Genomic DNA, 26,933 nt, shown 5'->3' with positions numbered 1-26,933 from the left:
GTCTGATTACAGGTTACCAAGCAAAGCGTGTGCAAGACTGGCAGGAAATGGGAGTTCAGGTGCTGATATCCACTCATGATGTAGGATCATTAGAAGAAACACGGAGCCTCGTAAAGGAAGCAAGTCAACTGGGACCCGTGGGAGGGATATTTAACTTGGCAATGGTGAGTAGTACTAGACTCGGTTCTGTAAATCTAATGCGTGCTAAGCGCTGTTCTATAAATGGCGCTCAAAGATGATCTCTGTTTATAGAAAAGCACTTATCGCTGGGATCTGTGGCCAATTTTGGGCATGAGGATTTACACCAATTGGACTCTGGTGTAAATTCCCGTGCCAAAATTAAGTGCGGATCCCCTGAGTTCTATAACACTGTGCGCAAACCCTAGAAATGCCCCTGACCCACCCATGTGCCTCCCATGGCCACACCCCCTTTTCAGATCCACGCAGAAAATTTTACACCCACATCTTTATAGATAAATTCCAATTAGCGCCAATAACTGTTAGTGCCCCACTATTGGCGCTAATTAGCTTGTTAAGCAATTCAATTGTGCAAGTATTTTGAGTGCTATATATGGAATTAGGAGGATTATGTACAGGTACTTTGTCCCTAATGGACTCACAATCTAAGTTTTGTACCTGGGCAATGACTGTCAGGGTCACAGTTTGCTGTAGTGGGAATCAAACCCAGTTCCCCAGGTTCTCAGACCACTGCACTAACCATTAGACTGACCCTCTACTCAGTATTGAAATGATTTATCTGGTTAACTGTAGGAGTCGTCTTTTTTTTTTTTTGTTTGTTTTTTTCCAAGCTGCTAAACAGATAGCTCTTGCCCAGAAGACTTCATATCGGCCCAAAATTTATTCAATCAAAGAAGAGTGGCCTAGTGGTTAGGGTGGTGGACTTTGGTCCTGGGGAACTGAGGAACTGAGTTTGATTCCCACTTCAGGCACAGGCAGCTCCTTGTGACTCTGGGAAGTCACTTAACCCTCCATTGCCCCATGTAAGCCGCATTGAGCCTGCCATGAGTGGGAAAGCGCAGGGTAGAAATGTAACAAAAATAAAATAGATACTATTGGAGATTCTACATGGAATGTTGCTACTATTGGAGATTCTACATGGAATGTTGCTATTCCACTAGCAACATTCCATGTAGAAGCCTGCGCGGCCACATTGGTGATCTGCAAGGGCCGACTTCTACATGGAATGTTGCTAGTGGAATAGCAACATTCCATGTAGAATCTCAAATAGTAGCAACAGTGGAGGAGTGGCCTAGTGGTTAGGGTGGTGGACTTTGGTCCTGGGAAACTGAGGAACTGAGTTTGATTCCCACTTCAGGCACAGACAGCTCCTTGTGACTCTGGGAAGTCACTTAACCCTCTATTGCCCCATGTAAGCCGCATTGAGCCTGCCATGAGTGGGAAAGCGCAGGGTACAAATGTAACAAAAATAAAATAGATACTATTGGAGATTCTGCATGGAATGTTGCAACTATTGGACATTCTACATGGAATGTTGCTACTATTGGAGATTCTACATGGAATGTTGCTATTCCACTAGCAACATTCCATGTAGAAGGCTGCGCAGGCTTCTGTTTCTGTGAGTCTGACGTCCTGCACGTATGTGCAGGACGTCAGACTCACAGAAGCAGAAGCCTGCGCGGCCACATTGGTGATCTGCAAGGGCCGACTTCTACATGGAATGTTGCTAGTGGAATAGCAACATTCCATGTAGAATCTCAAATAGTAGCAACAGTGGAGGAGTGGCCTAGTGGTTAGGGTGGTGGACTTTGGTCCTGGGGAACTGAGGAACTGAGTTTGATTCCCACTTCAGGCACAGGCAGCTCCTTGTGACTCTGGGCAAGTCACTTAACCCTCCATTGCCCCATGTAAGCCGCATTGAGCCTGCCATGAGTGGGAAAGCGCAGGGTAGAAATGTAACAAAAATAAAATAGATACTATTGGAGATTCTACATGGAATGTTGCTACTATTGGAGATTCTACATGGAATGTTGCTATTCCACTAGCAACATTCCATGTAGAAACCTGCATGGCCACATTGGTGATCTGCAAGGGCCGACTTCTACATGGAATGTTGCTAGTAGAATAGCAACATTCCATGTAGAATCTCAAATAGTAGCAACAGTGGAGGAGTGGCCTAGTGGTTAGGGTGGTGGACTTTGGTCCTGAGGAACTGAGTTCGATTCCTACTTCAGGCACAGGCAGCTCCTTGTGACTCTGGGCAAGTCACTTAAACCTCCATTGCCCCATGTAAGCCGCATTGAGCCTGCCATGAGTGGGAAAGCGCGGGGTACAAATGTAACAAAAAAAAAAGAGTTCAGTCAGAGGCAGGTCAGGGTTGGGATCCAACATTTACTAATATTCATCATTATCTGGTTAAAACTAATGGATTAAAAAAGCGATACTGTAAATTCTAATAAAAATAAAGCTAAACATTATCTGGTTAAATTGAATTGGATGACATGGCATTGCATATTGACCTCATAGGTGTCGATATGCAGCCTGTAGTCATGGCTGTCATGGACATTTTCTGCTTGAATGTTCAATGTTAGGCTGGATAACAGCCTGTTTGCTATCCTGACTATTTGCATAGTTATTGCTGCTGAGTAACATCCTCCCCCCTCCCGTCCCAGACTGGCCTGGCACTGCCTGAAGAGTGCCGGTCTGCCTGGATTTTCAGTGGCACTGTCTAAGTGATGGAGCTCCTGTGGGTGGGCTGTGATTGGGGAATGGTGTATGAATCCCAGGAGTATCCAGAAATGGGTCTTGGTGTTCCATAGCTCTGTAAAAGTAATGTGTAAATAAGGGCATGATGTATTTGCTTCCCCCCCCCCCTTCCCCAATAACCAACCATTGTAAAGAATATAGGGAGCTATGTTAACTATTTCATTTCCATTCAGGTCTTGCGAGATGCTATGCTAGAGAATCAATCCCCAGAATTGTTCCAGGAAGTGAACAAACCTAAGTATACAGGCACCCGTCATCTGGACAGGTAGGCTCAGCAGGAGGGCAGCACTGGGTCTGATAGTGGTAGCTATGGGAGAACGCTGAAGCTATGATGAGGAAATCGGGAGGGCTACTCCTGGTTGCCAACTGGTTGCAGATTTTCCCTAACGGGGTTGCTCCAGTCCTGGGTCTGCCCCACTGTAGGCAGAAACTTTATAGCTGTGGGGTGTTTTGGAAATGTAATTGGGAAGTCAGAAGTAAAGGTTCCTGCATGCAGCGAGATAAAGCGGGATTGGATCAAACTTGTTGGGAAATTCTGGAGCCAGCTGACAACCCAAGTTACTCTGGTTCAAGGATTCATACAGGTACATTGATGGGGAAGAATCTCATAAAGATAGTGGATGAGAGATCAAATGGTGTTATATATGGGTCAGGTATTTTGGTGAATCAGGAGACGAGTACTGTGAAGTACTCAGTGGATGAGTAATCTAATGGAGTATGCGAGGGAGTGAATGGTATAGTGGCAGGTGTCCATGAGAACCCTCCTTCACTGAAGTTGCAGTTAAGCCACTAACCTGCCATGCCAGAGGTGGTGAAATTCCCTGGAGCAGAGTGGATCAGAGAGGCCCCGAGGGAAGAGGTTTCCAGAGCGAGACCCCGAGTACAGAGGTCTCCTGGAGGAGGACTGGGAGTAAAGGAATCCTCCCAAGGTGTGAGGGAGACCAGGGAATCAAGGACAGGCCCTATTTCCAAGGTTGGCACCGAGAGGTAAGGAGTAAATTACACGAGAGTAAGGAAGGTAAGAAGTAAGGGTTACACGAGAAGGAACAGAAGACTGCAGAGCTAAAGAGTGCATGTCTGTATTTGTGAAGGCTCAGACCTAACTAGAGCCAGATCCACAGTTATGCATGAGTGATTTGAACTATGCTGTACAGAGTAATTCATTTGTTGTTACTATCTATGTTTATGTGCCTTGTAGAAAGAGATCTATGAATTAACTAACTTCCGTAAACTACTGAAGACCCATCTCTTTAACAAGGCGTACCACAAAGATCAAAAAATGTGAACTCCTACAAATATATCCAGAACTGTCTTATAATATTTGCTTGTCACACTACTATCATGTTTCATCATTATCATGTTAACCAAGATCCTATGTAATACTAAATATATATTCTCTTATATACTTCCACCATTCATGATGTATTGTAAGCCACATTGAGCCTGCAAAGAGGTGGGAAAATGTGGGATAAAATGCAATAAATAAATAAAACAGTGAAGTTACAGGCTCTTTAGCGTGACCACGAAGTGATTTTCACATGTTCAAAAATGTTTGCACTGTAAAATTAACATTATTTGAAAGACAAACGGGGTACCAGCTTACTGTTAATGATGTTACAGTGATGTAGACTTTTGTAAACAATAATTTGAATCTGAATAATTTGTATTTGATAATATGGTAATTTACAGATAATTTCATTAAAAGCAATCATGGGCAAGGAGTCATCAGATGATCCGAGACAGCCGATTGACAAGGCTGTTAAGAACTTCCCAAAGTGACTGAAGGCTTGTGTTAAAGCTGGGGGTGGACAATTTGACCATTCACAGTGACTGCAGAATTCTGACATACTTATTGCATCGTTTAAGAACGTAAGAATAGCCACACTGGTTCAGACCAGTGGGCCATCTAGCCCAGTATCCTGCTTCTAGCAGAGACCAATCCAGGTCACAAGTACCTGACAGAAACCCAAATAGTAGCAAGATTCCATGCTACCAATCCCAGGGCAAGCAGTGGCTTCCCCATGTCCATTCAATAGCAGACTATGGACTTTTCCTCCAACGTTTTTTAAACCCAGATATGCTGACTGCTGTTACCACATCCTCCAGCAGCAATTTCCAGAGCTTAACTATCTTTGTATGAGGAAATATTTCCTCCTATTTGTTTTAAAAGTATTTCCATGTAATTTCATTGAGCGTCTCCTGGTCTTTGTACTTTTTGAGAGAGTGAAAAATCGTTTTATACCACTCGGGATTTTGTAGACCTCAATCATATTTCCCCTCATCCGTCTCTTTTCCAAGCTGGAGAACCCTAACTTCTTTATCCTTTCTACTACTACTACTTAACATTTCTAGAGCGCTACTAGGGTTACTCAGCGCTGTACAATTTAACAAAGAGAGACAAAGAGTCTCTGCTCAAAGAGCTGACAATCTAATAGACAAATGAACGGTCGGTCCGATAGGGGCAGTCAAATTGGGGCAGTCTGGATTCACTGAACGGTAAGGGTTAGGTGCCGAATGCAGCATTGAAGAGGTGGGCTTTAAGCAAATACTTGAAGACGGGCAGGGAGGGGGCTTGGCGTAAGGGCTCATATGAGAGGAGTTCCATTCCCGTTATCATTTTGGTCGCTCTTCTTTGAACCTTTTCTAATTCCGCTATACCTTTTTTTAGATATGTTGACCAGAACTAATCGCAATGCATAAGGTGAGGTTGCACCATGGAGCGATACAGAGGCATTATAGTATTTTCAGTCTTAAGTATCATCTCTTTCCTAATAATTCCTAGCATCCTGTTTGCTTTTTTGACCACCGCTGCCACACATTGGGCAGAAGATTTCAGCATATTATCTATGACGATACCTAGATCTTTTTCTTGGGTGCTGGCCTCCAAGGGGGGTGCTAGCATTAGGTAACTATGATTTGGGTTATTCTTCCCAATGTGCATCAGTTTGCATTTGTCCACATTAAATTTCATCTGTCATTTGAATGCCCAGTCTTCCAGTTTCCTAAGGTCTTCCTGCAATTTTTAAGAATCCGCATGTGTTTTGATAACCTTGAATAGTTTTGCATCATCTGCAATTTTAATCACCTCATTGTCCCGTTTTCCAAATCATTTATAAATGTTGAATAGCACCGGTCTCAGTACAGATCCCTGTGGCACTCCACTATTCACTCTCCCCTATTCAGAAAAATGGCCACTTAACCCAACCCTCTGTTTTCTGTCCAATAACCAATAGCATTATTTTACTGTGTTTTAGCTTGAAAGTTTTTAATGCACAAAAATCGCTAGGTAGTAATGCTAAAATGTCAATAACATCAACATAGGTTAATATAACTAAATGCTGTTTAATAGTAATATATAAGTATGATGACTAAATAAGTACATACATTTTCTCATTGAAATTCAAAGCAGTTGCTGAGAAAACTGCAAAAAACTGTAGGAGTTACTTTTTTTTTTTGCCTCACCCTGTAGAAGCCTGACAAGAAAGGACTGCTGAAGAGAGGAGAAACCATTGCTAATGTGACTATTGCTATGTTAAGTCCTGAGTCTGTGATAGAAACAGGCTGCTATTCTGATTGCCTGTTCAGCAATAAAGTTTCCTTTTGATTTACACTACGCTCTGACTGTGTCTGTCTGCCAGCCATGCTACCACAGAGTTACATACAGGACAGGTATTTGGTGAAGATAATTGAGGGAAGAGTACTCTGAGATACTCAGTGGATGAGTAATCTAATGGAGATATATATGGGAGTGGTGAATCAGAGAAGAGTACTCTGAGAATACTCATTGGATAAGTGATCTAATATACAGACAGGTATTTTGGTGACGATAATTGGGAGAAGAGTACTCTGAGATACTCAGTGGATGAGTGATCTAATGGAGTTATATACAGACAGATGCTTTGGTGAAGATAGTTGGGGGAAGAGTACTCTGAGATACTCAGTGGATGAGTAATCTAATGGAGATATATACTGGAGTGGTGAATCAGAGAAGAGTACTCTGAGAATACTCATTGGATAAGTGATCTAATATACAGACAGGTATTTTGGTGACGATAATTGGGAGAAGAGTACTCTGAGATACCCAGCAGACAAGTGATCTAATGGAGTTATATACAGACAGGTACTTTGGTGAAGATAATTTATTTATTTATTTTATTGCATTTGTATCCCACATTTTCCCACCTCTTTGCAGACTCAATGTGGCTTACAATACATCATGAATAGTGGAAATATATTAGAAAATAGACATTTAGTGTTACAGAAGGATCATTGGGGCAACATGATAATGAAGAAAACATGATAGTAATATAACAAGCAGATTTTATAAGACAGTGCTGAATATATGTGGAGGAGTTGTGTATGTTCACATTGGTTGATCTTTGTGGTATGCCTTGTTAAAGAGATAGGTCTTCAGCAGTTTGTGGAAGTTCATTAGTTCATCAATCAATTGGGGGAAGAGTACTCTGAGATACTCAGTGGATGAGTGATCTAATAGAGTTATATACATACAGATACTTTGGTGAAGATAATTGGGGGAAGAGTACTTTGAGATACTCAGTGTGTAAAGTAATTTAATGGAGTTATATACAGGTCAAGTATATACTCAGTTTATGAGTAATTTAAGGGGGTGATATACGGGTCAGTTACTTTGGTGAAGATAATTGAGATATTCAGTTGATGAGTAATCTAATGGAGTTATATATGGGTCAGGTACTTTGCTGATGACAGTCGGGAGAAGAGTGCTCTGAGATACCCAGTAGACAAGTGATCTAATAGTGTTATATACATACAGGTACTTTGGTGAAGATGATCGGGGGAAGAGTACTCTGAGATACTCGCTCAGTTACTTTGGTGATAATGGAGGGAATAGTATGCTGGCTAAATTTCTCATAGCCACATTAAGATAAAACTAATTCCTTAGATTTATAAAATGAATCTGTTTTCCCATGTGCAGTGTGAGTCGTGAGTTCTGTCGAGATCTGGATTACTTTGTTACTTTCTCCTCCGTGAGCTGTGGCAGAGGAAATGCTGGACAGAGTAATTATGGTTTTGCCAACTCAACCATGGAGCGTATCTGTGAGCAGCGACATCATGACCAACTCCCAGGTATGGCAGTACATGCCCCAAAATGAGATCCCTAATTACATAGTGAAAATACACATAAGCATGTGCATACTCGTGTATGTGTGTATATACGTGGGTTTTAGATACATGGACAAATAAACACACTGATGAGGGCCATCGCAGGTACAGGAATTGCATATGCATGGCTTATATTCCTTTGGGTATTTTGCATCTATGTTATTTATTTATTAGGATTTATTTACTTCCTTTTTGGAAGGAATTCACTCAAGGTGGTGTACAGTAAGAATAGATCAAACATGAGCAATAGGCAATTACAGCAGTAAAAATATTCAAATAATACAAAGTATGGCATAGTATACTACTTACAATGTCAACACAATATGTAGTAGAACAATTTAATTGATAGTGAAGGGTAAAGCAAAAATGGAATATATAGATAGGTAAGAGAATAAGAAGAGTTAGAAAGCAAGGTGACTAATTTAAAGAAAGTTGCACATGATGTCAGAGAGAGAGTTAAATATTATCTCAGCTAGGGTAGGAGTGGATTAACATGTCCTGCTGCAGTATGTGCAGCCCAAGTCACTCCTTTTGTGTGTGAGTGAGACTAACAAGTTAGTTACTTCTTCCATTAAAGGCCTGTTGAAGAGCCAAGGTTTCACCTGCTTCCTGAAGTAGAAATAGTCTTGTGTTAAGTGGAGCCTTTCAGGCAGTGCATTCCAGAGTGTGGGGGTTACTCCGGAGAAGGCTCGCTTGCGGGTATCACATCCTGTAATGTCTTTTGAAGAGGGTGTGGTTAGTGATAGTCCTTGGGAGGACCTTAGTGTCCTTGACGGTGTGTAGAGGATCATCCTATTCTTCAGGTACTCAAGATCATTCCCTTTCAGGGCCTTGAAGATCAGACAGAGAGTTTTAAATTTAGCCCTGCATTATACTGGTAGCCAATGAAGTTTTTGCAAAAATGGTGAAGTTGGTGCAGGCCCTTTGTAGGCAGACCATTGTATAGTGCATTGCAGTAATCCAGTCTTGGTGTTACCATGGCATGCACAACTGGGATAAGATTTACCTTCTGGATGTAAGGAGAGAGGCAGCGTAGCTGTTGCAAATAGGAGAAGCAGCTTTTGAAGGTTGCTTGGATTCGGGGAATTCAGAGTAAGTGTTGAATCTAACTGTATTCCAAGGTTCCTGACTTGTGATTTCAGAGGGGTTTGTACTTCCCAAAAGGGATTTTGATGTCAGGTATCTATCCACTTGTGTTAGGGGCCCAAAGAAGCTCGGTTTTACTTGGGTTCAGGCAAAGTTTGTTGTGTTTAGTCCAATCTTGAAGTGATGTTAGACAGGTAATCAGTTTATTCAAGGCTGTAGGTAAGTCAGGTTCAGTGGGTTTGAGTAGCTGCACGTCATCCACATAGATGTAGAACTGAGTGTCCATTGACCGAATCATCTCAGCTAGTGGCTTGAGGTAGATATTGAACAGAATAGGTGACAGTATCGATCCTTGTGGTACCCTGCAGGTCAGTGCCCATGGTGGGGATGAGTTACTGCCAAACATTATGGATTGTTGCCTGTCTGATAGATAGGATCTGAACCAGGCAAGTACTGTTCCATTGATACCTGTTTCTGTCAGTCGTGCTAGCATGATATCATGATCCACAGCATCAGAAGCTTGCACACAAATGTATGTTTCCCTTTGAAAATGTGGGAGCCAGAGGCCCATGTGCTTCTACTGTGTGTCACAAAGCACATGCAGATAAAACACTAAGAAAGGATGTTCTATGAAACTTTCTAATAGCAGATTTAAAATCAGTTTAGTAAAGCTTTGTTTTCAGTCAGGGACTGTAGAGCTTGGTAACTGTATGGACAGGCAGATGGGATACACCATGTGGTCTTTATTTAAAATTACCAATATTCATGTTGATGATAGCTCAAAGGTTCTAGGTGTTGTCTTGGATTCTTTTGAACCACAAATTGCTAGCATGGGGGGGGGGGGGGGGGGGGGGGGGGGGGGGGGGGGGGGGGGGGGGGGGGGGGGGGCTATTAAGTACATAAGTAATGCCATACTGGGAAAAGACCAAAGGCCCATCAAGACCAGCATCCTGTCCCTGACTGCGGCCAATCCAGGTGAAGGGCACCTGGCAGCTTCCCAAACGTACAAACATTCTATACATGTTATTCCCGAAATTGTGGATTTTTCCAAGTCCATTTAGTAGCGGTCTATGGACTTGTCCTTTAGGAAACCGTCCAACCCCTTTTTAAACTCTGCCAAGCTAACTGCCTTCACCACATTCTCTGGCAACAAATTCCAGAGTTTAATTACGCATTGGGTGAAGAAATATTTTCTCCTATTTGTTTAAAATGTACTACGCTGTAGTTTCATCGCATGCCCCCTAGTCCTAGTATTTTTGGAAAGTGTGAACAGACGCTTCACATCCACCTGTTCCACTCCACTCATTATTTTATATACCTCTATCAAGTCTCCCCTCAGCCGTCTCTTCTCCAAGCTGAAAAGCTCTAGCCTCCTTAGTCTTCTTCATAGGGAAGTTGTCCCATCCCCGCTATCATTTTAGTCGCCCTTTGCTGCACCTTTTCCAATTCCACTATATCTTTCTTGAGGTGCGGCGACCAGAATTCAACACAATACTCAAGGTGCGGTCGCACCATGGAGTGATACAACGGCATTATAACATCCTCACACCTGTTTTCCATACCTTTCCTAATAATACCCAACATTCTATTCGCTTTCCTAGCCGCAGCAGCACACTGAGCAGAAGGTTTCAGTGTATTATCAACGACGACACCCAGATCCCTTTCTTGGTCCGTAACTCCTAACGTGGAACCTTGCATGACGTAGCTATAATTCGGGTTCTTTTTTCCCACATGCATCACCTTACACTTGCTCACATTGTTCGATTAAGATCTAATAAGATCTAACTTCCATGAGCATCATTTTGCCCTATTGGTAAAATGTTGATTTGGATTACTGCAATTCGTTGTATATGGGATTAAATTCTGTGCTCTTAAGAAAACTTCAGCTGATACAAAATACAACAGGTTGATTGATTTTCCAGATCGAGAAATATGATAGCATTTCTGAGTATCTTCGCAGGCTTCCTTTAAAATCTGAAATTATTTTCAAAATTGCATGTACTGTTTGTTTTTCATATATTGCATACTTTTACTGGATCTCTTAATCCAACTTTTGTCTCCATTTTTTTCTTCGTCTCGGGTATGTAATACATTTTTACTAAGGTATCCTATTGTTAAAGGTGTATCAATTAGATCTTAATGTTTTCCCTCTATTCTATCGCTACATGGAATGATTTACCACAATGTATCCGAACTGAATCGAATTATCTTTAGTTTCAAAGGAAACTGAAAACTTGTTTATTTGATAAGGCCTGAGAGTTTTATTTTGTTAAGTTTGAAACTATTGTATTCATTTTTGTTCTTTAATGTATTGTGATTGATGTAATTCCCAGCGCTGTTTTTTGGGTCTCTTATTTTGTAAGCCGTCTAGAACTACCAGATATGATTTGCATAGTGATCAAGTTCCAGATTAGATTAGATTATTTTCTGTATATTTCTATTCCATAAACTGCTACGGTAGATCTGGGGAAGCCACTGCTTTTCCCTAGTTTTGGTAGCATTGAATCTTGCTTATTCTTTGGGATTCTTTCAGGTACTTGTAGGTGAGCTGCCCGGGTGGCGGTAAGCATGGCTTGTGGCACCCTCCAGAGGTCGGCGCCCCCTGCCATGCTTACCATGTTTACCAGGTTCCGCCGGCCCTGGGAATATAAATTTGGAATATGGTAAACCGAGGGTGGAGCTGGTTTGTGAGGCATTCTATTTGCTTAGTATTAAGGTGGGATAGGTAGTAACTGATGAAGTTTGCATTTGGTTTTGTATTGATTATGTATATGTTTTTTGTAGTATAAGCGGGTTAGAAATTTTAAAATAAATACGTTTCTTTAGACTGTTTTAATTTGCATAATAGGACGGGCTGAGAGGTGTACTAATTAGTTTTCTTGGGCCACCAGATTTAGCGGGTGATTTATAAATAAAATATTACATCACACACAAAAGGCCTGTATTATGTACACTATGCTCTATGTCCTAGCCCCACCTCTCTGCCTGAATTATTTTCTCTTTCCCTCCTCCAGGCCTGGCAGTTCAGTGGGGTGCAATTGGTGACGTGGGCGTTGTTATGGAAACAATGGGTAGCAACGACACTGTGATAGGTGGGACCCTACCCCAGCGAATTGGCTCCTGTCTGGACGTTTTGGACCATTTCATGAACCAGTCTCACCCAGTTATGTCCAGTTTAGTCCTTGCTGAGAAAACCATCTCTGTGGACAATGAAGGAGGAGGCAAACGAGACCTGGTGGAAGCAGTTGCTCATATACTGGGTACATTTGACTTTCAAACTCTGTCATTAGGAAAGAACTTTGATTCACATTTCTTTGAGGTATTTTCTATTAATTCATGTCATATGCTATGGCAAGTATGTTACTGGTTTTGCTTTGGAGCTCAGGCGTGGTTTCAAATACCAATACAGCTTCATCAGTGCTTGTACTGGATCTGGAATGCTGTATGGGTTCCAGTGTCGTATTGCTTCTTGAGTGCTGGTGCTGGCTGTAGACTGTTGCATTGCTTCGTGAGTGCTGGTACTGGATCTGGAATGCTGCATCGGTCCAAGTGTGTTATGGCTTCTTGAGTGCTGGTGTTAGATCTGGAGTGCTGCATTGCTTCTTGAGCACTGGTGCTGGATCTGGGGTGCTGCATGTGTTCCATTGTGTCACGGCTTCTTGAGCGCTGGTGTTGGATCTAGAGTGCTGCATGGGTTCCAGTGTTGGATTGTTTCTTTAATGCTGGTGTTGGATCTGGAGTGCTGCATGGGTTCCATTGTGTCATGGCTTCTTGAGCACTGGTGTTGGATCTAGAGTGCTGCATGGGATCCCGTGTTGGATTGTTTCTTTAGTGCTGGTGTTGGATCTGGAGTGCTGCATTGCTTCTTGAGCACTGGTGCTGGATCTGGGGTGCTGCATGGGTTCCATTGTGTCACGGCTTCTTGAGCGCTGGTGTTGGATCTGGAGTGCTGCATTGCTTCTTGAGCACTGGTGCTGGATCTAGAATGCTGCATGGGTTCCAGTGTGTCACGGCTTCTTGAGCGCTGGTGTTGGATCTGGGGTGCTGCATGGGGTCCGTTGTGTCTTGGTTTCTTGAGTGCTAGTGCTGCATGGGTTCCATTGTGTCCTGGCTTCTTGAGTGCTAGTGCTGCATGGGGTCCGTTGTGTCATGGCTTCTTGAGTGCTAGTGCCGCATGGGTTCCGTTGTGTCATGGCTTCTTGAGTGCTAGTGCCGCATGGGTTCCGTTGTGTCATGGCTTCTTGAGTGCTAGTGCTGCATGGGGTCCGTTGTGTCATGGCTTCTTAAGTGCTAATGTTGCATGGGTTCCGTTGTGTCTTGGCTTCTTGAGTGCTAGTGCCGCATGGGTTCCGTTGTGTCTTGGCTTCTTGAGTGCTAGTGCCGCATGGGTTCCGTTGTGTCATGGCTTCTTGAGTGCTAGTGCCGCATGGGTTCCGTTGTGTCATGGCTTCTTGAGTGCTAGTGCTGCATGGGGTCCGTTGTGTCATGGCTTCTTGAGTGCTAGTGCTGCATGGGGTCCGTTGTGTCTTGGCTTCTTGAATGCTAGTGTTGCATGGATTCCGTTGAGTCATGGCTTCTTGAGCACTGGTGTTGGATCTGGAGTGCTGCATTGCTTTTTGAGCACTGGTGCTGGATCTAGAGTGCTGCATGGGTTCCAGTATGTCACGGCTTCTTGAGCGCTGGTGTTGGATCTGGGGTGCTGCATGGGTTCCATTGTGTCACGGCTTCTTGAGCGCTGGTGTTGGATCTGGAGTGCTGCATGTGTTCTAGTGTTGCATTGCTTCTTAAGCACTGGTGCTGGCTCTGGAGTGCTATATGGGTTCCAGTGTGTCACGGCTGTTTTATAATTCTCACCTTAAGTAATTTCGTTATCCCTTATTTGTCCTGTTCGTCTGTCTTGATTAGATTGTAAACTCTGTTGAGCAGGGACTGCCTCTTACATATTCAGTGTACAGAGTTGCATATGGCTAGTGGCGCTATAGAAATTATAAGTAGTAGTAGTTCTTGAGTTCTGGTGTTGCCTCTGGAGTATTGCTTTGTTTCTTGAATGCTGGTGTTTCCTCGGGAGTGTTGCTTTGCTTCTTGAGTGCTAGTGTTGGCTCTGGAGTGCTAATGGATTCCATTGTGTCATGGCTTCTTGAGTGCTAGTGCTGCATGGGGTCCGTTGTGTCATGGCTTCTTGAGTGCTAGTGCCGCATGGGTTCCGTTGTGTCATGGCTTCTTGAGTGCTAGTGCCGCATGGGGTCGGTTGTGTCATGGCTTCTTGAGTGCTAGTGCTGCATGGGGTCCGTTGTGTCATGGCTTCTTGAGTGCTAGTGCTGCATGGGGTCGGTTGTGTCATGGCTTCTTGAGTGCTAGTGCTGCATGGGGTCCGTTGTGTCATGGCTTCTTGAGTGCTAGTGCTGCATGGGTTCCGTTGTGTCATGGCTTCTTGAGTGCTAGTGCTGCATGGGGTCCGTTGTGTCATGGCTTCTTGAGTGCTAGTGCTGCATGGGGTCCGTTGTGTCATGGCTTCTTGAGTGCTAGTGCTGCATGGGGTCCGTTGTGTCATGGCTTCTTGAGTGCTAGTGCTGCATGGGGTCCGTTGTGTCATGGCTTCTTGAGTGCTAGTGCCGCATGGGGTCGGTTGTGTCATGGCTTCTTGAGTGCTAGTGCTGCATGGGTTCCATTGTGTCACGGCTTCTTGAGCGCTGGTGTTGGATCTGGAGTGCTGCATGGGTTCTAGTGTTGCATTGCTTCTTAAGCACTGGTGCTGGCTCTGGAGTGCTATATGGGTTCCAGTGTGTCACGGCTGTTTTATAATTCTCACCTTAAGTAATTTCGTTATCCCTTATTTGTCCTGTTCGTCTGTCTTGATTAGATTGTAAACTCTGTTGAGCAGGGACTGCCTCTTACATATTCAGTGTACAGAGTTGCGTATGGCTAGTGGCGCTATAGAAATTATAAGTAGTAGTAGTTCTTGAGTTCTGGTGTTGCCTCTGGAGTATTGCTTTGTTTCTTGAATGCTGGTGTTTCCTCGGGAGTGTTGCTTTGCTTCTTGAGTGCTAGTGTTGGCTCTGGAGTGCTAATGGATTCCATTGTGTCATGGCTTCTTGAGTGCTAGTGCTGCATGGGGTCCGTTGTGTCATGGCTTCTTGAGTGCTAGTGCCGCATGGGTTCCGTTGTGTCATGGCTTCTTGAGTGCTAGTGCCGCATGGGGTCGGTTGTGTCATGGCTTCTTGAGTGCTAGTGCTGCATGGGTTCCGTTGTGTCATGGCTTCTTGAGTGCTAGTGCTGCATGGGGTCGGTTGTGTCATGGCTTCTTGAGTGCTAGTGCCGCATGGGTTCCGTTGTGTCATGGCTTCTTGAGTGCTAGTGCCGCATGGGTTCCGTTGTGTCATGGCTTCTTGAGTGCTAGTGCCGCATGGGGTCGGTTGTGTCATGGCTTCTTGAGTGCTAGTGCTGCATGGGTTCCGTTGTGTCATGGCTTCTTGAGTGCTAGTGCCGCATGGGTTCCGTTGTGTCATGGCTTCTTGAGTGCTAGTGCCGCATGGGTTCCGTTGTGTCATGGCTTCTTGAGTGCTAGTGCCGCATGGGGTCGGTTGTGTCATGGCTTCTTGAGTGCTAGTGCTGCATGGGTTCCGTTGTGTCATGGCTTCTTGAGTGCTAGTGCCGCATGGGTTCCGTTGTGTCATGGCTTCTTGAGTGCTAGTGCCGCATGGGGTCGGTTGTGTCATGGCTTCTTGAGTGCTAGTGCTGCATGGGTTCCATTGTGTCATGGCTTCTTGAGTGCTAGTGCTGCATGGGGTCGGTTGTGTCATGGCTTCTTGAGTGCTAGTGCCGCATGGGTTCCGTTGTGTCATGGCTTCTTGAGTGCTAGTGCCGCATGGGGTCGGTTGTGTCATGGCTTCTTGAGTGCTAGTGCTGCATGGGGTCCGTTGTGTCATGGCTTCTTGAGTGCTAGTGCTGCATGGGTTCCGTTGTGTCATGGCTTCGTGAGTGCTAGTGCTGCATGGGGTCCGTTGTGTCATGGCTTCTTGAGTGCTAGTGCTGCATGGGGTCGGTTGTGTCATGTCTTCTTGAGTGCTAGTGCTGCATGGGGTCCGTTGTGTCATGGCTTCTTAAGTGCTAATGTTGCATGGGGTCTGTTGTGTCATGGCTTCTTAAGTGCTAATGTTGCATGGGTTCCATTGTGTCATGGCTTCTTGAGTGCTAGTGCTGCATGGGGTCCGTTGTGTCTTGGCTTCTTGAATGCTAGTGTTGCATGGATTCCATTGAGTCATGGCTTCTTGAGTGCTAGTGCTAGTGTTGCATGGATTCCATTGAGTCATGGCTTCTTGAGTGCTAGTGCTGCACGGGTTCCAGTGTGGCAGCCACTGGCAGGACTGTAGGCGGAGGACTCCCGCTAAGCTTTAGAGGGAGTGGGGTGGGTAGTTGGCTCCATTTGTTTATACCTTTTTCTTCCGCTGAGAACATGGCAGAATATTGTGATCTTGAATTTCTCGTGATCTTCTTGTATTTCTAGGTGTTCGTGATGTGAGCAGCCTGAACCCCAGTACCACACTGGCTGACCTTGGTTTGGATTCTCTAATGGGAGTAGAAGTGCGCCAGACCTTAGAAAGGGACTATGATATTGTTATGGCAATGCGAGAAGTGCGACAGCTGACGATAAACAAGCTGCGTGAACTTTCTGCTATGTCTACCACAGCAGAGGGTAAGTCAGGCAGCAGCTATGTGTTTCTGTTTCAGAAATAATACAGAAGTTTTCAAACTGGTTCATATATAGCAATAATTGTTAGAAGATGCTTTTAACACCAGCTACCTACATAACATCTACTGTTCTTTCTCCAAGTCTGTTACTAGATTTGGCCCATTCCAAAGAACAGAGATAAAGATTTGTCTTTCTATGTTTATTGGCTGGTTTGCCCTCTCTAAACACACTCCTCCTCCCCAAAGCTATATTTATTCATCTGCAAAGCCAAAACCTCTTTCAAATGTAGTAATTTTGGATTTTTAGCCCTCTGAAGACATCTTATGGCAGTGGTTCCTAAACCAGGTCCTGGAGGCACCCCAGCCAGTCAGGTTTTCAGGATATCCACAATGAATATGCATGAGAGAGATTTGCATGTAATGGTGGTCATAGGAGCCAACTTTCCAAAATTATTGGGGGTGCTAAGCCCTGTGGAAATAACCCTTCCTTGGACACATACAAGGAATTTTCTCAATATTGGGGGTGCTCAAGCACCCGCAGCACCCACAGAGTCGGCTCCTATGATTGGAGGTAGTGCATGCAAATATCTCTCATGAATATTCATTATGGATATCCTGAAAACCTGACTGGCTGGGGTGCCTCCAGGACCAGGTTTGGGAACCACTGGCATATCCCAGCCCAGAGCTTACAATCCACGTGGATATCTGAGGCCAAGAGAGTTAGAAAGAAAGACTTGTTCAAAGTCACAAGGAGTAGCAGTGGGATTGGTGAGATCTGAATTCTGAGCTCATTGCTTTAACCACTAGTTCACTGCTCCTCCTACATTTAACTTTCATCTGCCAGGAAATGGGAAGAGGAAAATACAAGATTGCGCAGTATGAGTTCTAGCTATCACTTGCTTCTTTATTTCCCTTTAAGAGCTGAAGAAAGGGGGCCAGGCAGAGGTCTTACAGCTGGATCTCAACAACCTGTTGGTGAATCCTAAGGCCCCTACAATTATTCCGCTAAATGAGGTGCAAAGTGACAAGCGTCCACTGTTTCTTGTACATCCCATTGAGGGCTCAGTCCTTGCTTTCAGGACTCTGGCATCCAGACTCAGTATACCCTGCTACGGTCTCCAGTGCACCAGAGGTAACACTGGCACCTTATATATACAGTCCTGCTGTCACATATGTTTACTGTCAGTGTGTTTATTTGTTTGAAATGTATTATTCTTTTTTAGCTGCTCCTTTGGACAGCATTCAGAGCCTGGCTGCCTATTATATTGAATGCATAAAACAAGTTCAGCCTGAGGGACCCTACTGGATTGCTGGTTACTCTTTTGGTGCTTGTGTGGCCTTTGAAATGTGCTTCCAGCTGCAGGCTCAAAAGAATGCATCTCAGTCACCTGACAGCCTCTTCCTTTTCGATGGCTCTCATTCCTATGTGGCAGCATATACCCAGGTAAGGGCTAGGACTGGCCTAACAGATGTTGTCTGCCTATAAATGTGCGCATTTAGTGACCAATCAAAACCGAATCAGCAGCTGAAATATGCTCTTCAATTTCGGCTGAAAGCAAAACTAGCTCCCCCCCACAGCCCCTCTGACCTCCCACTACACGAAAGTCCTCCCTGGGCCTACTTTTAAATGCCCTAGTGGTGCCTTCCCCCCCCCCCCCCCCCCCCCCACCTCTAGGCTGCCTAGCCTATCTTTGAAATTTCCTAGTGGTCTATGCCTCTTCTGGGCAAGAGCAATCCCCAGTCGGTCATGTTCCTTCCGATTCCTCAGCCAAAATGGCTGCCGGGACCTCCCGCGGCAGAGTTAAAGTGGGATTTCAACCTGGGTCCCTTGGTTTACAGTCCACTGCACTAACCACTAGGCTGCCCCTATGCTCTGCATGGCTGTCTGTATGGCCATTGTCTAACGACTCTGCCATACAGATGTCCATGTCCCCTGTTTTCTCCCATTCATAATTTGGACGTTCCAGTTTGCTAAATGGCTGTTCATGCTGGATGTTTCCAGCACAAGGACGTCCATCTCACATATTTGGAGATCTCAACGTATCTCCTATCCAGTGGCGTTACTAGAGGCCTGACACCCGGGGCGGATCGCCAATGCACCCCGCCCCCCCCCCTGGATGCAGCGCGACCCCCCCCCCCCCCGCAAGGAACCCCCCCCTGGGTGCATGCCGCTGGGGGGGGGGGGGGGGTGCCGCGCGCCTGTTCTCCGTTCATTCCATGCTTCTTCTCTGCCCCGGAACAGGAAGTAACCTGTTCCGGGGCAGAGAAGAAGCATGGAACGAACGGAGGACAGGCGCGCAAGGCACCACCCCATTGGCGTGCACCCGGGGCGGACCGCACCCACCACCCCCCCTAGGAACGCCACTGCTCCTATCCTAAAATACATGTGAGATGGATGTCTGTTTGGGACATTCTAATGTGGACGTCCTTTCGAAAATTCCCCTCCACATGTAACCTAGCGTACATTGTAAGAAAAGTGTGGACTATTAACATTCACATGTGTAAGAGACCTATTTTAATAAGAGGAATTGTATCCCACAAAACTAGTGGTAAATGCTACCAATGGCTACATAATGATTTAGTAATTTTCAATAAATGAGGAACGTTAAAATTATAAAGACATGATAAATGACATGGGATAAATGAACCCGAATATTTCAATTTATCATCCTCCTAATGAAAGGGAAAGGTGGGTTGCCATCTTTGCTCTGTTAGGCATAGTGCTTCCGATTTATCTGCATTAATCCATAGCTTTGCAATCTGTCCATAATCTGTCAGTAAATCCAAAGCTTTCTGTAGGGAAGCTCATGGAGCAGTAAATGCTGTTAGGAGATCATCTGTGAACTAACATCCCTGTAGGACCATAACTGTACCTTACCCGAAATTCCAAATGAAACCAAACAAGAAAATAAGATCTCATAATTTATAGCAACCCAGTGAAACAAAGAAAAACTTTTCACTTCTATCACTAGGCTCCAGTCCCTCTTGTCTCAATGTCACCACCTTTTGCTGCTGTGATGATTGCCCGTCCTTATTTGATCGGTGTAAATTATGCACGCTGGTTTGAAGAACATGAGAATAGCTATACTTGGTCCATCTAGCCCAGTATCCTTTTTCCAATCCAGGTGACAAGTACCTGGCAGAAACCCAAATAGTAGCAACATTCCATGCTACCAGTTCCAGGGCGAGCAGTGGCTTCTCCCATGTCTATCTCAATAGCAGACTATGGACTTTTCCTCCACAATTCCAGGAATAACATGTATAGAATGATTGTACGTTTGGGAAGCTCGCCAGGTGCCCTTGGGCTTGATGGACCCTTGGTCTTTTCCCAGTGTGGCATTACTTATGTACTTATGAACTTGTCCAAACTTTTTAAAATCTAGATATGCTAACCGCTGTTACCACATCTTCCAGCAAAAAAAAAAAGAGCTTTAACAGGTTGGGGCTCTTCAGTTTTTAAGTAAAATCATTTATTCATTCATTCATTTATTCCACAGTACTAAGCAGAGTACAATAAGAACATAAGAAATACTTAGCATAAATAGAGCACGATAACAAGACAACATAAAACAGCACATAAAACCAACAGTCCATCAGATCAGTCCTGTTCCTCTGACCCTTAACTCCCTCCTTAAAGTGCCCTCCGCTCCCACCCACCCCCCCCCCACTCTCTCCTCAAACATCTGGCTGACTACTTCCGCAATAAGGCACAAAAGATCAACCTCGAATTTACTACCAAACCACCTCCTCCTCCTCACCCTCTAACCCACTCCCTCAACCAACCAACCCAGGCCTCCTTTTCCTCTTTCCCTAATATCACCGAAGAGGAAACCGCTCACCTTCTTTCCACCTCGAAATGCACCACCTGTTCCTCTGACCCGATCCCCACCAACTTACTTAACACCATCTCTCCTACTGTCACCCCCTCCATCTGTCATATCCTCAACCTCTCTCTCTCCACTGCAACCGTCTCGGACACCTTGAAGCATGCTGTAGTCACACCTCTCCTCAAAAAACCTTCACTTGACCCTACCTGCCCCTCCAACTATCGCCCCATCTCCCTCCTACCCTTCCGCTCCAAGATACTTGAACGTGCCGTTCACAGCCGCTGCCTCGATTTTCTCTCCTCTCATGCCATCCTCGATCCGCTTCAATCTGGTTTTCACCCTGTCTACACTCGACAGAAACGGCACTCACCAAAGTCTGTAATGACCTGTTCCTTGCCAAATCCAAAGGTCATTACTCCATCCTCATCCTCCTCGACCTATCTGCCGCATTTGACACTGTCAATCACAATTTACTCCTTGCCACACTATCTTCATTTGGGTTCCAGAGCTCTGTCTTCTCCTGGTTCTCCTCTTTTCTCTCCCACCGTACCTTCAGAGTACATTCTCATAGATCTTCCTGATTCCACCCTCTCATCTATCCATTAGTAAACTTTCTCCCCATTTATTCATCCCTGTGCACTCACTCCCCATCCTCTATCCCTTCCCCTATTCACTACCACACACTTTCTTTTCCCCTATTTATCCATCATCCCTCCAAGGCATGTGCTCCCTCCCCTCTGTATCATGCATGTTTCTACCTGATCACCTTACCTCCCCACATAGAGAAAAGTGGAACCTACAGCAAAAGCAGGAGACACACAACATTTTGGAGGTCCATCAATATATATCACAAGTTCCTGTTCTTCTTCTACAGAGTTATAGAGCTAAGTTGACCCCTGGGAGTGATGCTGAAGCAGAAACCGAGGCTCTCTGTGCATTTGTCCAGCAGTTCACCAGTACAGAATACAATAAGGTAGAATATATCTTTCATGGTCTATAATGTTGTGCTCACAGTCTCTTGCCTCGAAGGTGAACCAACTTCCCTCTTGTTTTCTGCAGTTATTAGAGATTCTACTTCCACTGGAAGACTTGAATGCACGAGTTAATACCACAGTGGATCTTATCATGGACAGTCACCAGCACATCAGTCGGGAGGATTTACATTTTGCCGCTGCTGCCTTCTACTACAAACTGAAAGCTGCAGACCAGTACATCCCAGAAGCCAAATATCATGGAAATGTGACTCTTCTGAGGGCAAAGACCCATAATGAGCATGGAGAAGAACTAGGCAGAGACTACCGACTGTCAGAGGTTAGTGTACCTTGAAGAGACTTTCTGCTCTAGGCAGCACTAGGTTCCAGGAATGTTAGCAAGAGACTACAGTCTCTATTTATTATTTACAGATCTCTGTCTTGGAGAGAGATACTAACTACCCTGTTACACTCTGCTCTCTCTTGGAAGGAGAGTGACAACTCTGTTCCTCTCCATCTGGAATGATTCTTCTTTTAGGGCCAGAGATAAGGGTTATGCCCTGCTACTGCTAGTGTAACAAGGTTATCAATTGCGCTCTCACATTTGCTGAAAGTGTTTCTAGGAGCTGAATGCTGTTCTCTCTGCCTTGTACAGGTCTGTGATGGAAAGGTGTTTGTTCATGTCATTGAGGGGGATCATCGTACCTTCCTGGAAGGGGCTGGAGTGGAATCCATCATTGGGATCATGCACAGTTCCTTAGCAGAGCCTCGGGTCAGCGTTCGAGAGGGCTAAAACATTCCAGCAGCACTTCTTGAATGCAGTCACTGGCATTCAGAGACTTTCAGTGATGTCCCTTCTTTGGACGGAGCTCATGAATCCTCAGCAGCACATCTGCAGCATTGTGTCTGCACTTCTGTGACCCATTATTTTGTGTCTGTGATCCACCTCTTCATCCCTTTCTCTCCTGTTCTACTGGTCTCCCTTTGACCTTTTCCACTTCCCTTACCATGACCTGTCTCTCAGTGCTGCACAGATCCCAGAGACTGAAGTTTTGCTGTAATCTACACTGAAGAATTTAACCATACATTTGTTATCATATATGCTTTTCTGTGTCTTAAAGTGCTCCAAAGCGATGTCCCAGCACTTAGTGAGTAAGACTGAGAGCAGAGATGGCTGAGCTGACTCTGAGGCTCTGGCAAGCCTGTGACAAGTTTGGTGAAGTCGTACAATGATGCTCATCTCTTCCTCATAGTTCCAGGGATGCTTTTGTAATTGCATTTTTTTATTTTAAATATTATAATATTTATTTTAAACTAGAAGCACCTAATTTGTAAATGTCTAATGAATAAACTTGCCAAGTGTCAGGCAATATATTGCCAAAACTAATATTACCTTCCTTGATTCAGGAAAGCCTGGACTGTCATTCAGAGCTCATTCCACATCTATTATGAAAGATACATGGTTTTGTGTCCTGGCCTGGAATCTTCAATATAGGAAGAAAGGAAAAGAGGCACCTGGCAAATGCTGCTGAACAGTCTAGCATCTCACTAACAGGACAGGGCTGAGACATAATTCAGACTCCTAAATACATTAAGAAAGTGACTGTGTAGCTATAAACATTCCAGGCTTTCAAACCACTGACATCCATGGGTTGAATTAGACTGAGATACATGATGCTGCTGTGTCAGGGCACCGGATTTGAATAGCCAGGTTCTCCACGATGCCAGCTGATATTCAGTTCTGGTCAGGGCTGGCTTAACCTACAGACCAGGTGAGGCTCTGGCCTGGGGCACCAGAGAATAAAGGGCACCAAACGCCCGAGCCTGTGATGTCACTGGTCTTATAGGTTAAGCTGACCCAGAGTTTACCTGCAGGAAAAAAAGATCCAGGAACCCCCTTACTCTGTGTCTCAGGCCATCTTCCCCCATCTACCTTTAAAGGCAGTTTTCTCCTCTCAAACACAGACAGTGTTTCACCTAACACTACCCGCATCAGCCTCAGCGTCTTCCTTCTGCCATGCCCCTACCCCTTCTTTGACATAACTTCCTGTTTACATAGGGGTGCAGCAGAGGGAAGATGCAGGGGCTGATGCGGGTAGCGTTAGGTGTTCAGGAGGGGAAAACTGTCTTTAAAGGTAGGCTTTGGGGCGGAGGGGGGAATGCTAATAGGAGGGCACAAAACCAAAAGTTGGATCAGGGTGCAACAGTCCCTTGAGCTGGCCCTGGTAGCCACATAGAGATAGGACTGGCTTTATGTGGTCCGATCTGCCCTATTAGCTGTGCAGCCACTGACCTGCAAATCTTCTGGCTCTGCATAACACTAAGCAGACATCAGTGCTGCTGAATATTTGACTGGGCCCCTTTGAATATCTATATTTTTCTTGTGACTTTTCCTTTGAGGAAATGGGTAGTGAGGACCTATGACTTGGAAAGGAAATATCTGAGAATAGCAAAAGCTGTAGTATCTACACCTGCAGAACACACTTCTCTTCTGGTTTTACCATTGGCTTCCCGAGTATACTGCAGTGTAGGTGAGTGTTTGGGGTCCCTCCAAAATTTTCTTTGACAGCTGCAGGGGATTGTTTTTAGAAAGAATTTAAGTTAAATAATATTTATAAATCCAGAAATCCAAAGTTGATGCTACCATATATACACGTATATAGGTAATAAAATGTATGACCATTTTTAAGGTCAAATGTCATAGAGGGAGTCTACTAGCATTTCCTTTCTTGTCCCCACCCACCCAGGCTGATTCCAGCATCTCTCCCATCCCTCTGGGGTCCAGCATCTCATTTTCCAGGCTCTTCCCTGGTCCTGCAGCCACAGCATATTCCCTCCCCCCTCCCTCCTTCCCTATGTGGCTGTTTTCCTTCATAACACTTGAAATCTGTTTCTGAGCTGTTGTGGGACCTTCCTGTACAGGCCCATGCTCAAGTGCGCTGCAGTGGATTTCCTGGTGGCCAGAGACCGAGGCACTGTAGCTCAGCTGATTGTGGGCCATTACAGAGGAGTCCCCACACTGGCACAAAAACAAGAGCATTAGGAAGAAGGCTAGAGAAAAGCGGATGCATGGGGAAGGGAAGGGAGGAGAATCTGCTGGCAACTGCTGCCCGGGAGGCTGGAGACCACAGGAGATGAGATGCTTGATCATGGGAAGATAGGGAGGGGATATGCTGGTGAAAGGGTTGTGACATGTACACGAAACTGATTCATATGCGAGTATCTACAGTAATCTAAAACATATCCAGATTTTCTTTGGTTTTGCATTTTTCAATCTTTGTTACAATGCTGCTCTTCAGGTGACTTGTGTTTTGTTTTACTTCCTGCTATTAAAGGATAACACATTTCTAGAGTTATATTTAGTCCTGTTCTTTTCTTTTAAAGATTTACTATTGCCATACATTTACCTCCATTCAAATCCCTCAGTGGTCAATTCTGGTCGCCGCATCTCAAAAAAGATGTAGTGGAATTAGAAAAGGTGCAGAGAAGGGCGACGAAAATGATAAAGGGGATGGGACGACTTCCCTATGAGGAAAGGCTAACGTGGCTAGGGCTCTTCAGCTTGGAGAAAAGGCGGCTGAGGGGAGATATGATACAGTTCTATAAAATAATGAGTGAAGTGGAATGGGTAGATGTGAAGCGTCTGTTTACGCTTTCCAAAAATACTAGGACTAGGGGGCATGCGATGAAGCTACAATGTAGTAAATTTTAAACAAATTGGAGAAAGTTTTTCTTCACTCAATGTGTAATTAAACTCTGGAATTCGTTGCCAGAGAATGTGGTAAAGGCAATTAGCTTAGCAGAGTTTTAAAAAGGTTTGGACGACTTCCTAAAGGAAAAGTCCATAGACCATTATTAAATGGACTTGGGGAAAATCCACCATTTCTGGGATAAGCAGTATAAAATGTTTTGTACTTTTTTGGGATCTTCCCAGGTATTTGTGACCTGGATTGGCCAGTTGGAAACAGGATGCTGGGCTTGATGGAGCTTTGGTCTTTCCCAGTATGGCAATACTTATGTACTTATGAAACACTATGGAGATGGTGCACTCTGGCTGGGGAGGAGAAAGATAGAGAAGATTAATGCCACCAGCAAGGAATCTTCCAAAGGAGGCCAGAAGTAGCAGAGAATGCTGGGGTAAAAGGGGGAGTCCTCTCTCTGTAATAAAGAAGCTTACTGTCATAAGTGTTGCCATACTGGGACAGACTGAAGGGCCATCAAGCCCAGTATCCTGTTTCCAACAGTGGACAATCCAGTAACTGGCAAGATCCCTCTATCACCTGTTCTAGTATTGTATAGGACTCCTGAAAAAGGTCATTTTTATTCTTTCTAAGGCCCAATCTTATTCCAAGTCATCTCTTTGCTTTACATTGGTAGCACATTGGTGCCCTGAAAATGGTAGATACAAATCAAGGTCAGGTATACACAGTATGTTTTTCTAGTGAAAACAAGTGCCGGTACTCAAATGGCCAGGCCACCCTTTAGGGGTGGGGGTGATCACTGAGAGACCCACCCCACCATAGCCAGGCCCCCTGCAACCGGTCACAGAATCTATGACATGGCAGAATTGGTGTGTAGAGCCTGTGCTCTTTCATTAAAACTTGGGAACCATGGGTCAATTTTAGCAATGGAAAAGGTGTCAGTACTCAGTACCCCCAAGTACCCCCTCAAAAAAAGCCCTGGGTATACATATAAAGTAGTGCATATGAGTATATCTTGTTGGGCAGACTGGATGGACCGTACAGGTCTTTTTCTGCCGTCACCTATGTTACTATGTATATGCTGTACATGGCCTCTGAAAAAGGCAGGTAAAAAAAATCATTGCAACAATAAAATGGAGGTTTAAATTAGAAACACTTTATTATTCCTCTGTCTAAAATCAGAGCTTGTAACCAACAATGCCAAAATTGTTTTTTTTTTTATGGTGGGAATTGATATACTGCCTATCTGTGGTACAATACAATGCTCAAAGTGATACATTAAATACAAAGGAAGTCATTTTAGAAGCTTAGCCCTGCATCTTCACAGATTTCACATTGCTTCTATTTGTAAGTGGAGATGGCCCTCAATGCACACATTCAAAAGTTGGTGTGTATTGGGCATGGGTTAGGCAGGTCAAAATTGGTTACAGATATAATTTCAAATATTTCCCCATCAACTTTTGCACCTCCTCTGAAGAATGCGCAAACTGCTGCAAAGTTTTCATTTTGGCCCCACCTTGAAAGGAGTGACAGAGAGGTTAATTGTGCTTAGCCCATATTTACATTCTAGTGCTTTGTTGCTTAACTGGCTGCAATTACAAGTGTGGAATATTTATTGGGATTTATTAACTGCCTTTATGAAAGAGAGTCACCCAAATTGGTGTACAGTTTAACATAACAGTTTAATTTTTTGTTAACAGCATAACAATAGTAAAATTACCAAGTATAAATACAATGAACGGGGTAAACTTGAAAACAGCAAACTGAAACCT

At 44.5% G+C, this 26,933-nt stretch overlaps 1 protein-coding gene across 3 annotated transcripts in view; it reads left to right on the top strand.

The window, feature by feature from the left end:
• FASN (fatty acid synthase) overlaps window positions 1-24,816 on the top strand; it is a 126,184-nt gene extending 101,368 nt beyond the window's left edge. For 2 of the 3 annotated variants that reach the window (XM_030205192.1, XM_030205193.1), the window contains exons 34-43: window positions 13-164; window positions 2,919-3,010; window positions 7,700-7,851; window positions 11,988-12,233; window positions 16,478-16,666; window positions 17,582-17,794; window positions 17,886-18,106; window positions 21,364-21,462; window positions 21,549-21,800; window positions 22,116-22,253. In XM_030205192.1, coding sequence (XP_030061052.1) covers window positions 13-164; window positions 2,919-3,010; window positions 7,700-7,851; window positions 11,988-12,233; window positions 16,478-16,666; window positions 17,582-17,794; window positions 17,886-18,106; window positions 21,364-21,462; window positions 21,549-21,800; window positions 22,116-22,253 — 1,754 coding nt within the window. Of the gene's footprint in view, window positions 1-12; window positions 165-2,918; window positions 3,011-7,699; window positions 7,852-11,987; window positions 12,234-16,477; window positions 16,667-17,581; window positions 17,795-17,885; window positions 18,107-21,363; window positions 21,463-21,548; window positions 21,801-22,115 lie in introns of all 3 variants that reach the window. The other variant, XM_030205194.1, reaches the window with a different exon arrangement.
• The last annotated feature ends 2,117 nt before the right edge of the window (window positions 24,817-26,933 follow it).

The sequence above is a fragment of the Microcaecilia unicolor genome, chromosome 6 (assembly GCF_901765095.1).
Source record: "Microcaecilia unicolor chromosome 6, aMicUni1.1, whole genome shotgun sequence".
NCBI lineage: Eukaryota > Metazoa > Chordata > Amphibia > Gymnophiona > Siphonopidae > Microcaecilia > Microcaecilia unicolor.
The sequence above is the reverse complement of the archived record's forward strand: the minus strand, read 5'-3'. Positions and strand labels throughout refer to the sequence as shown.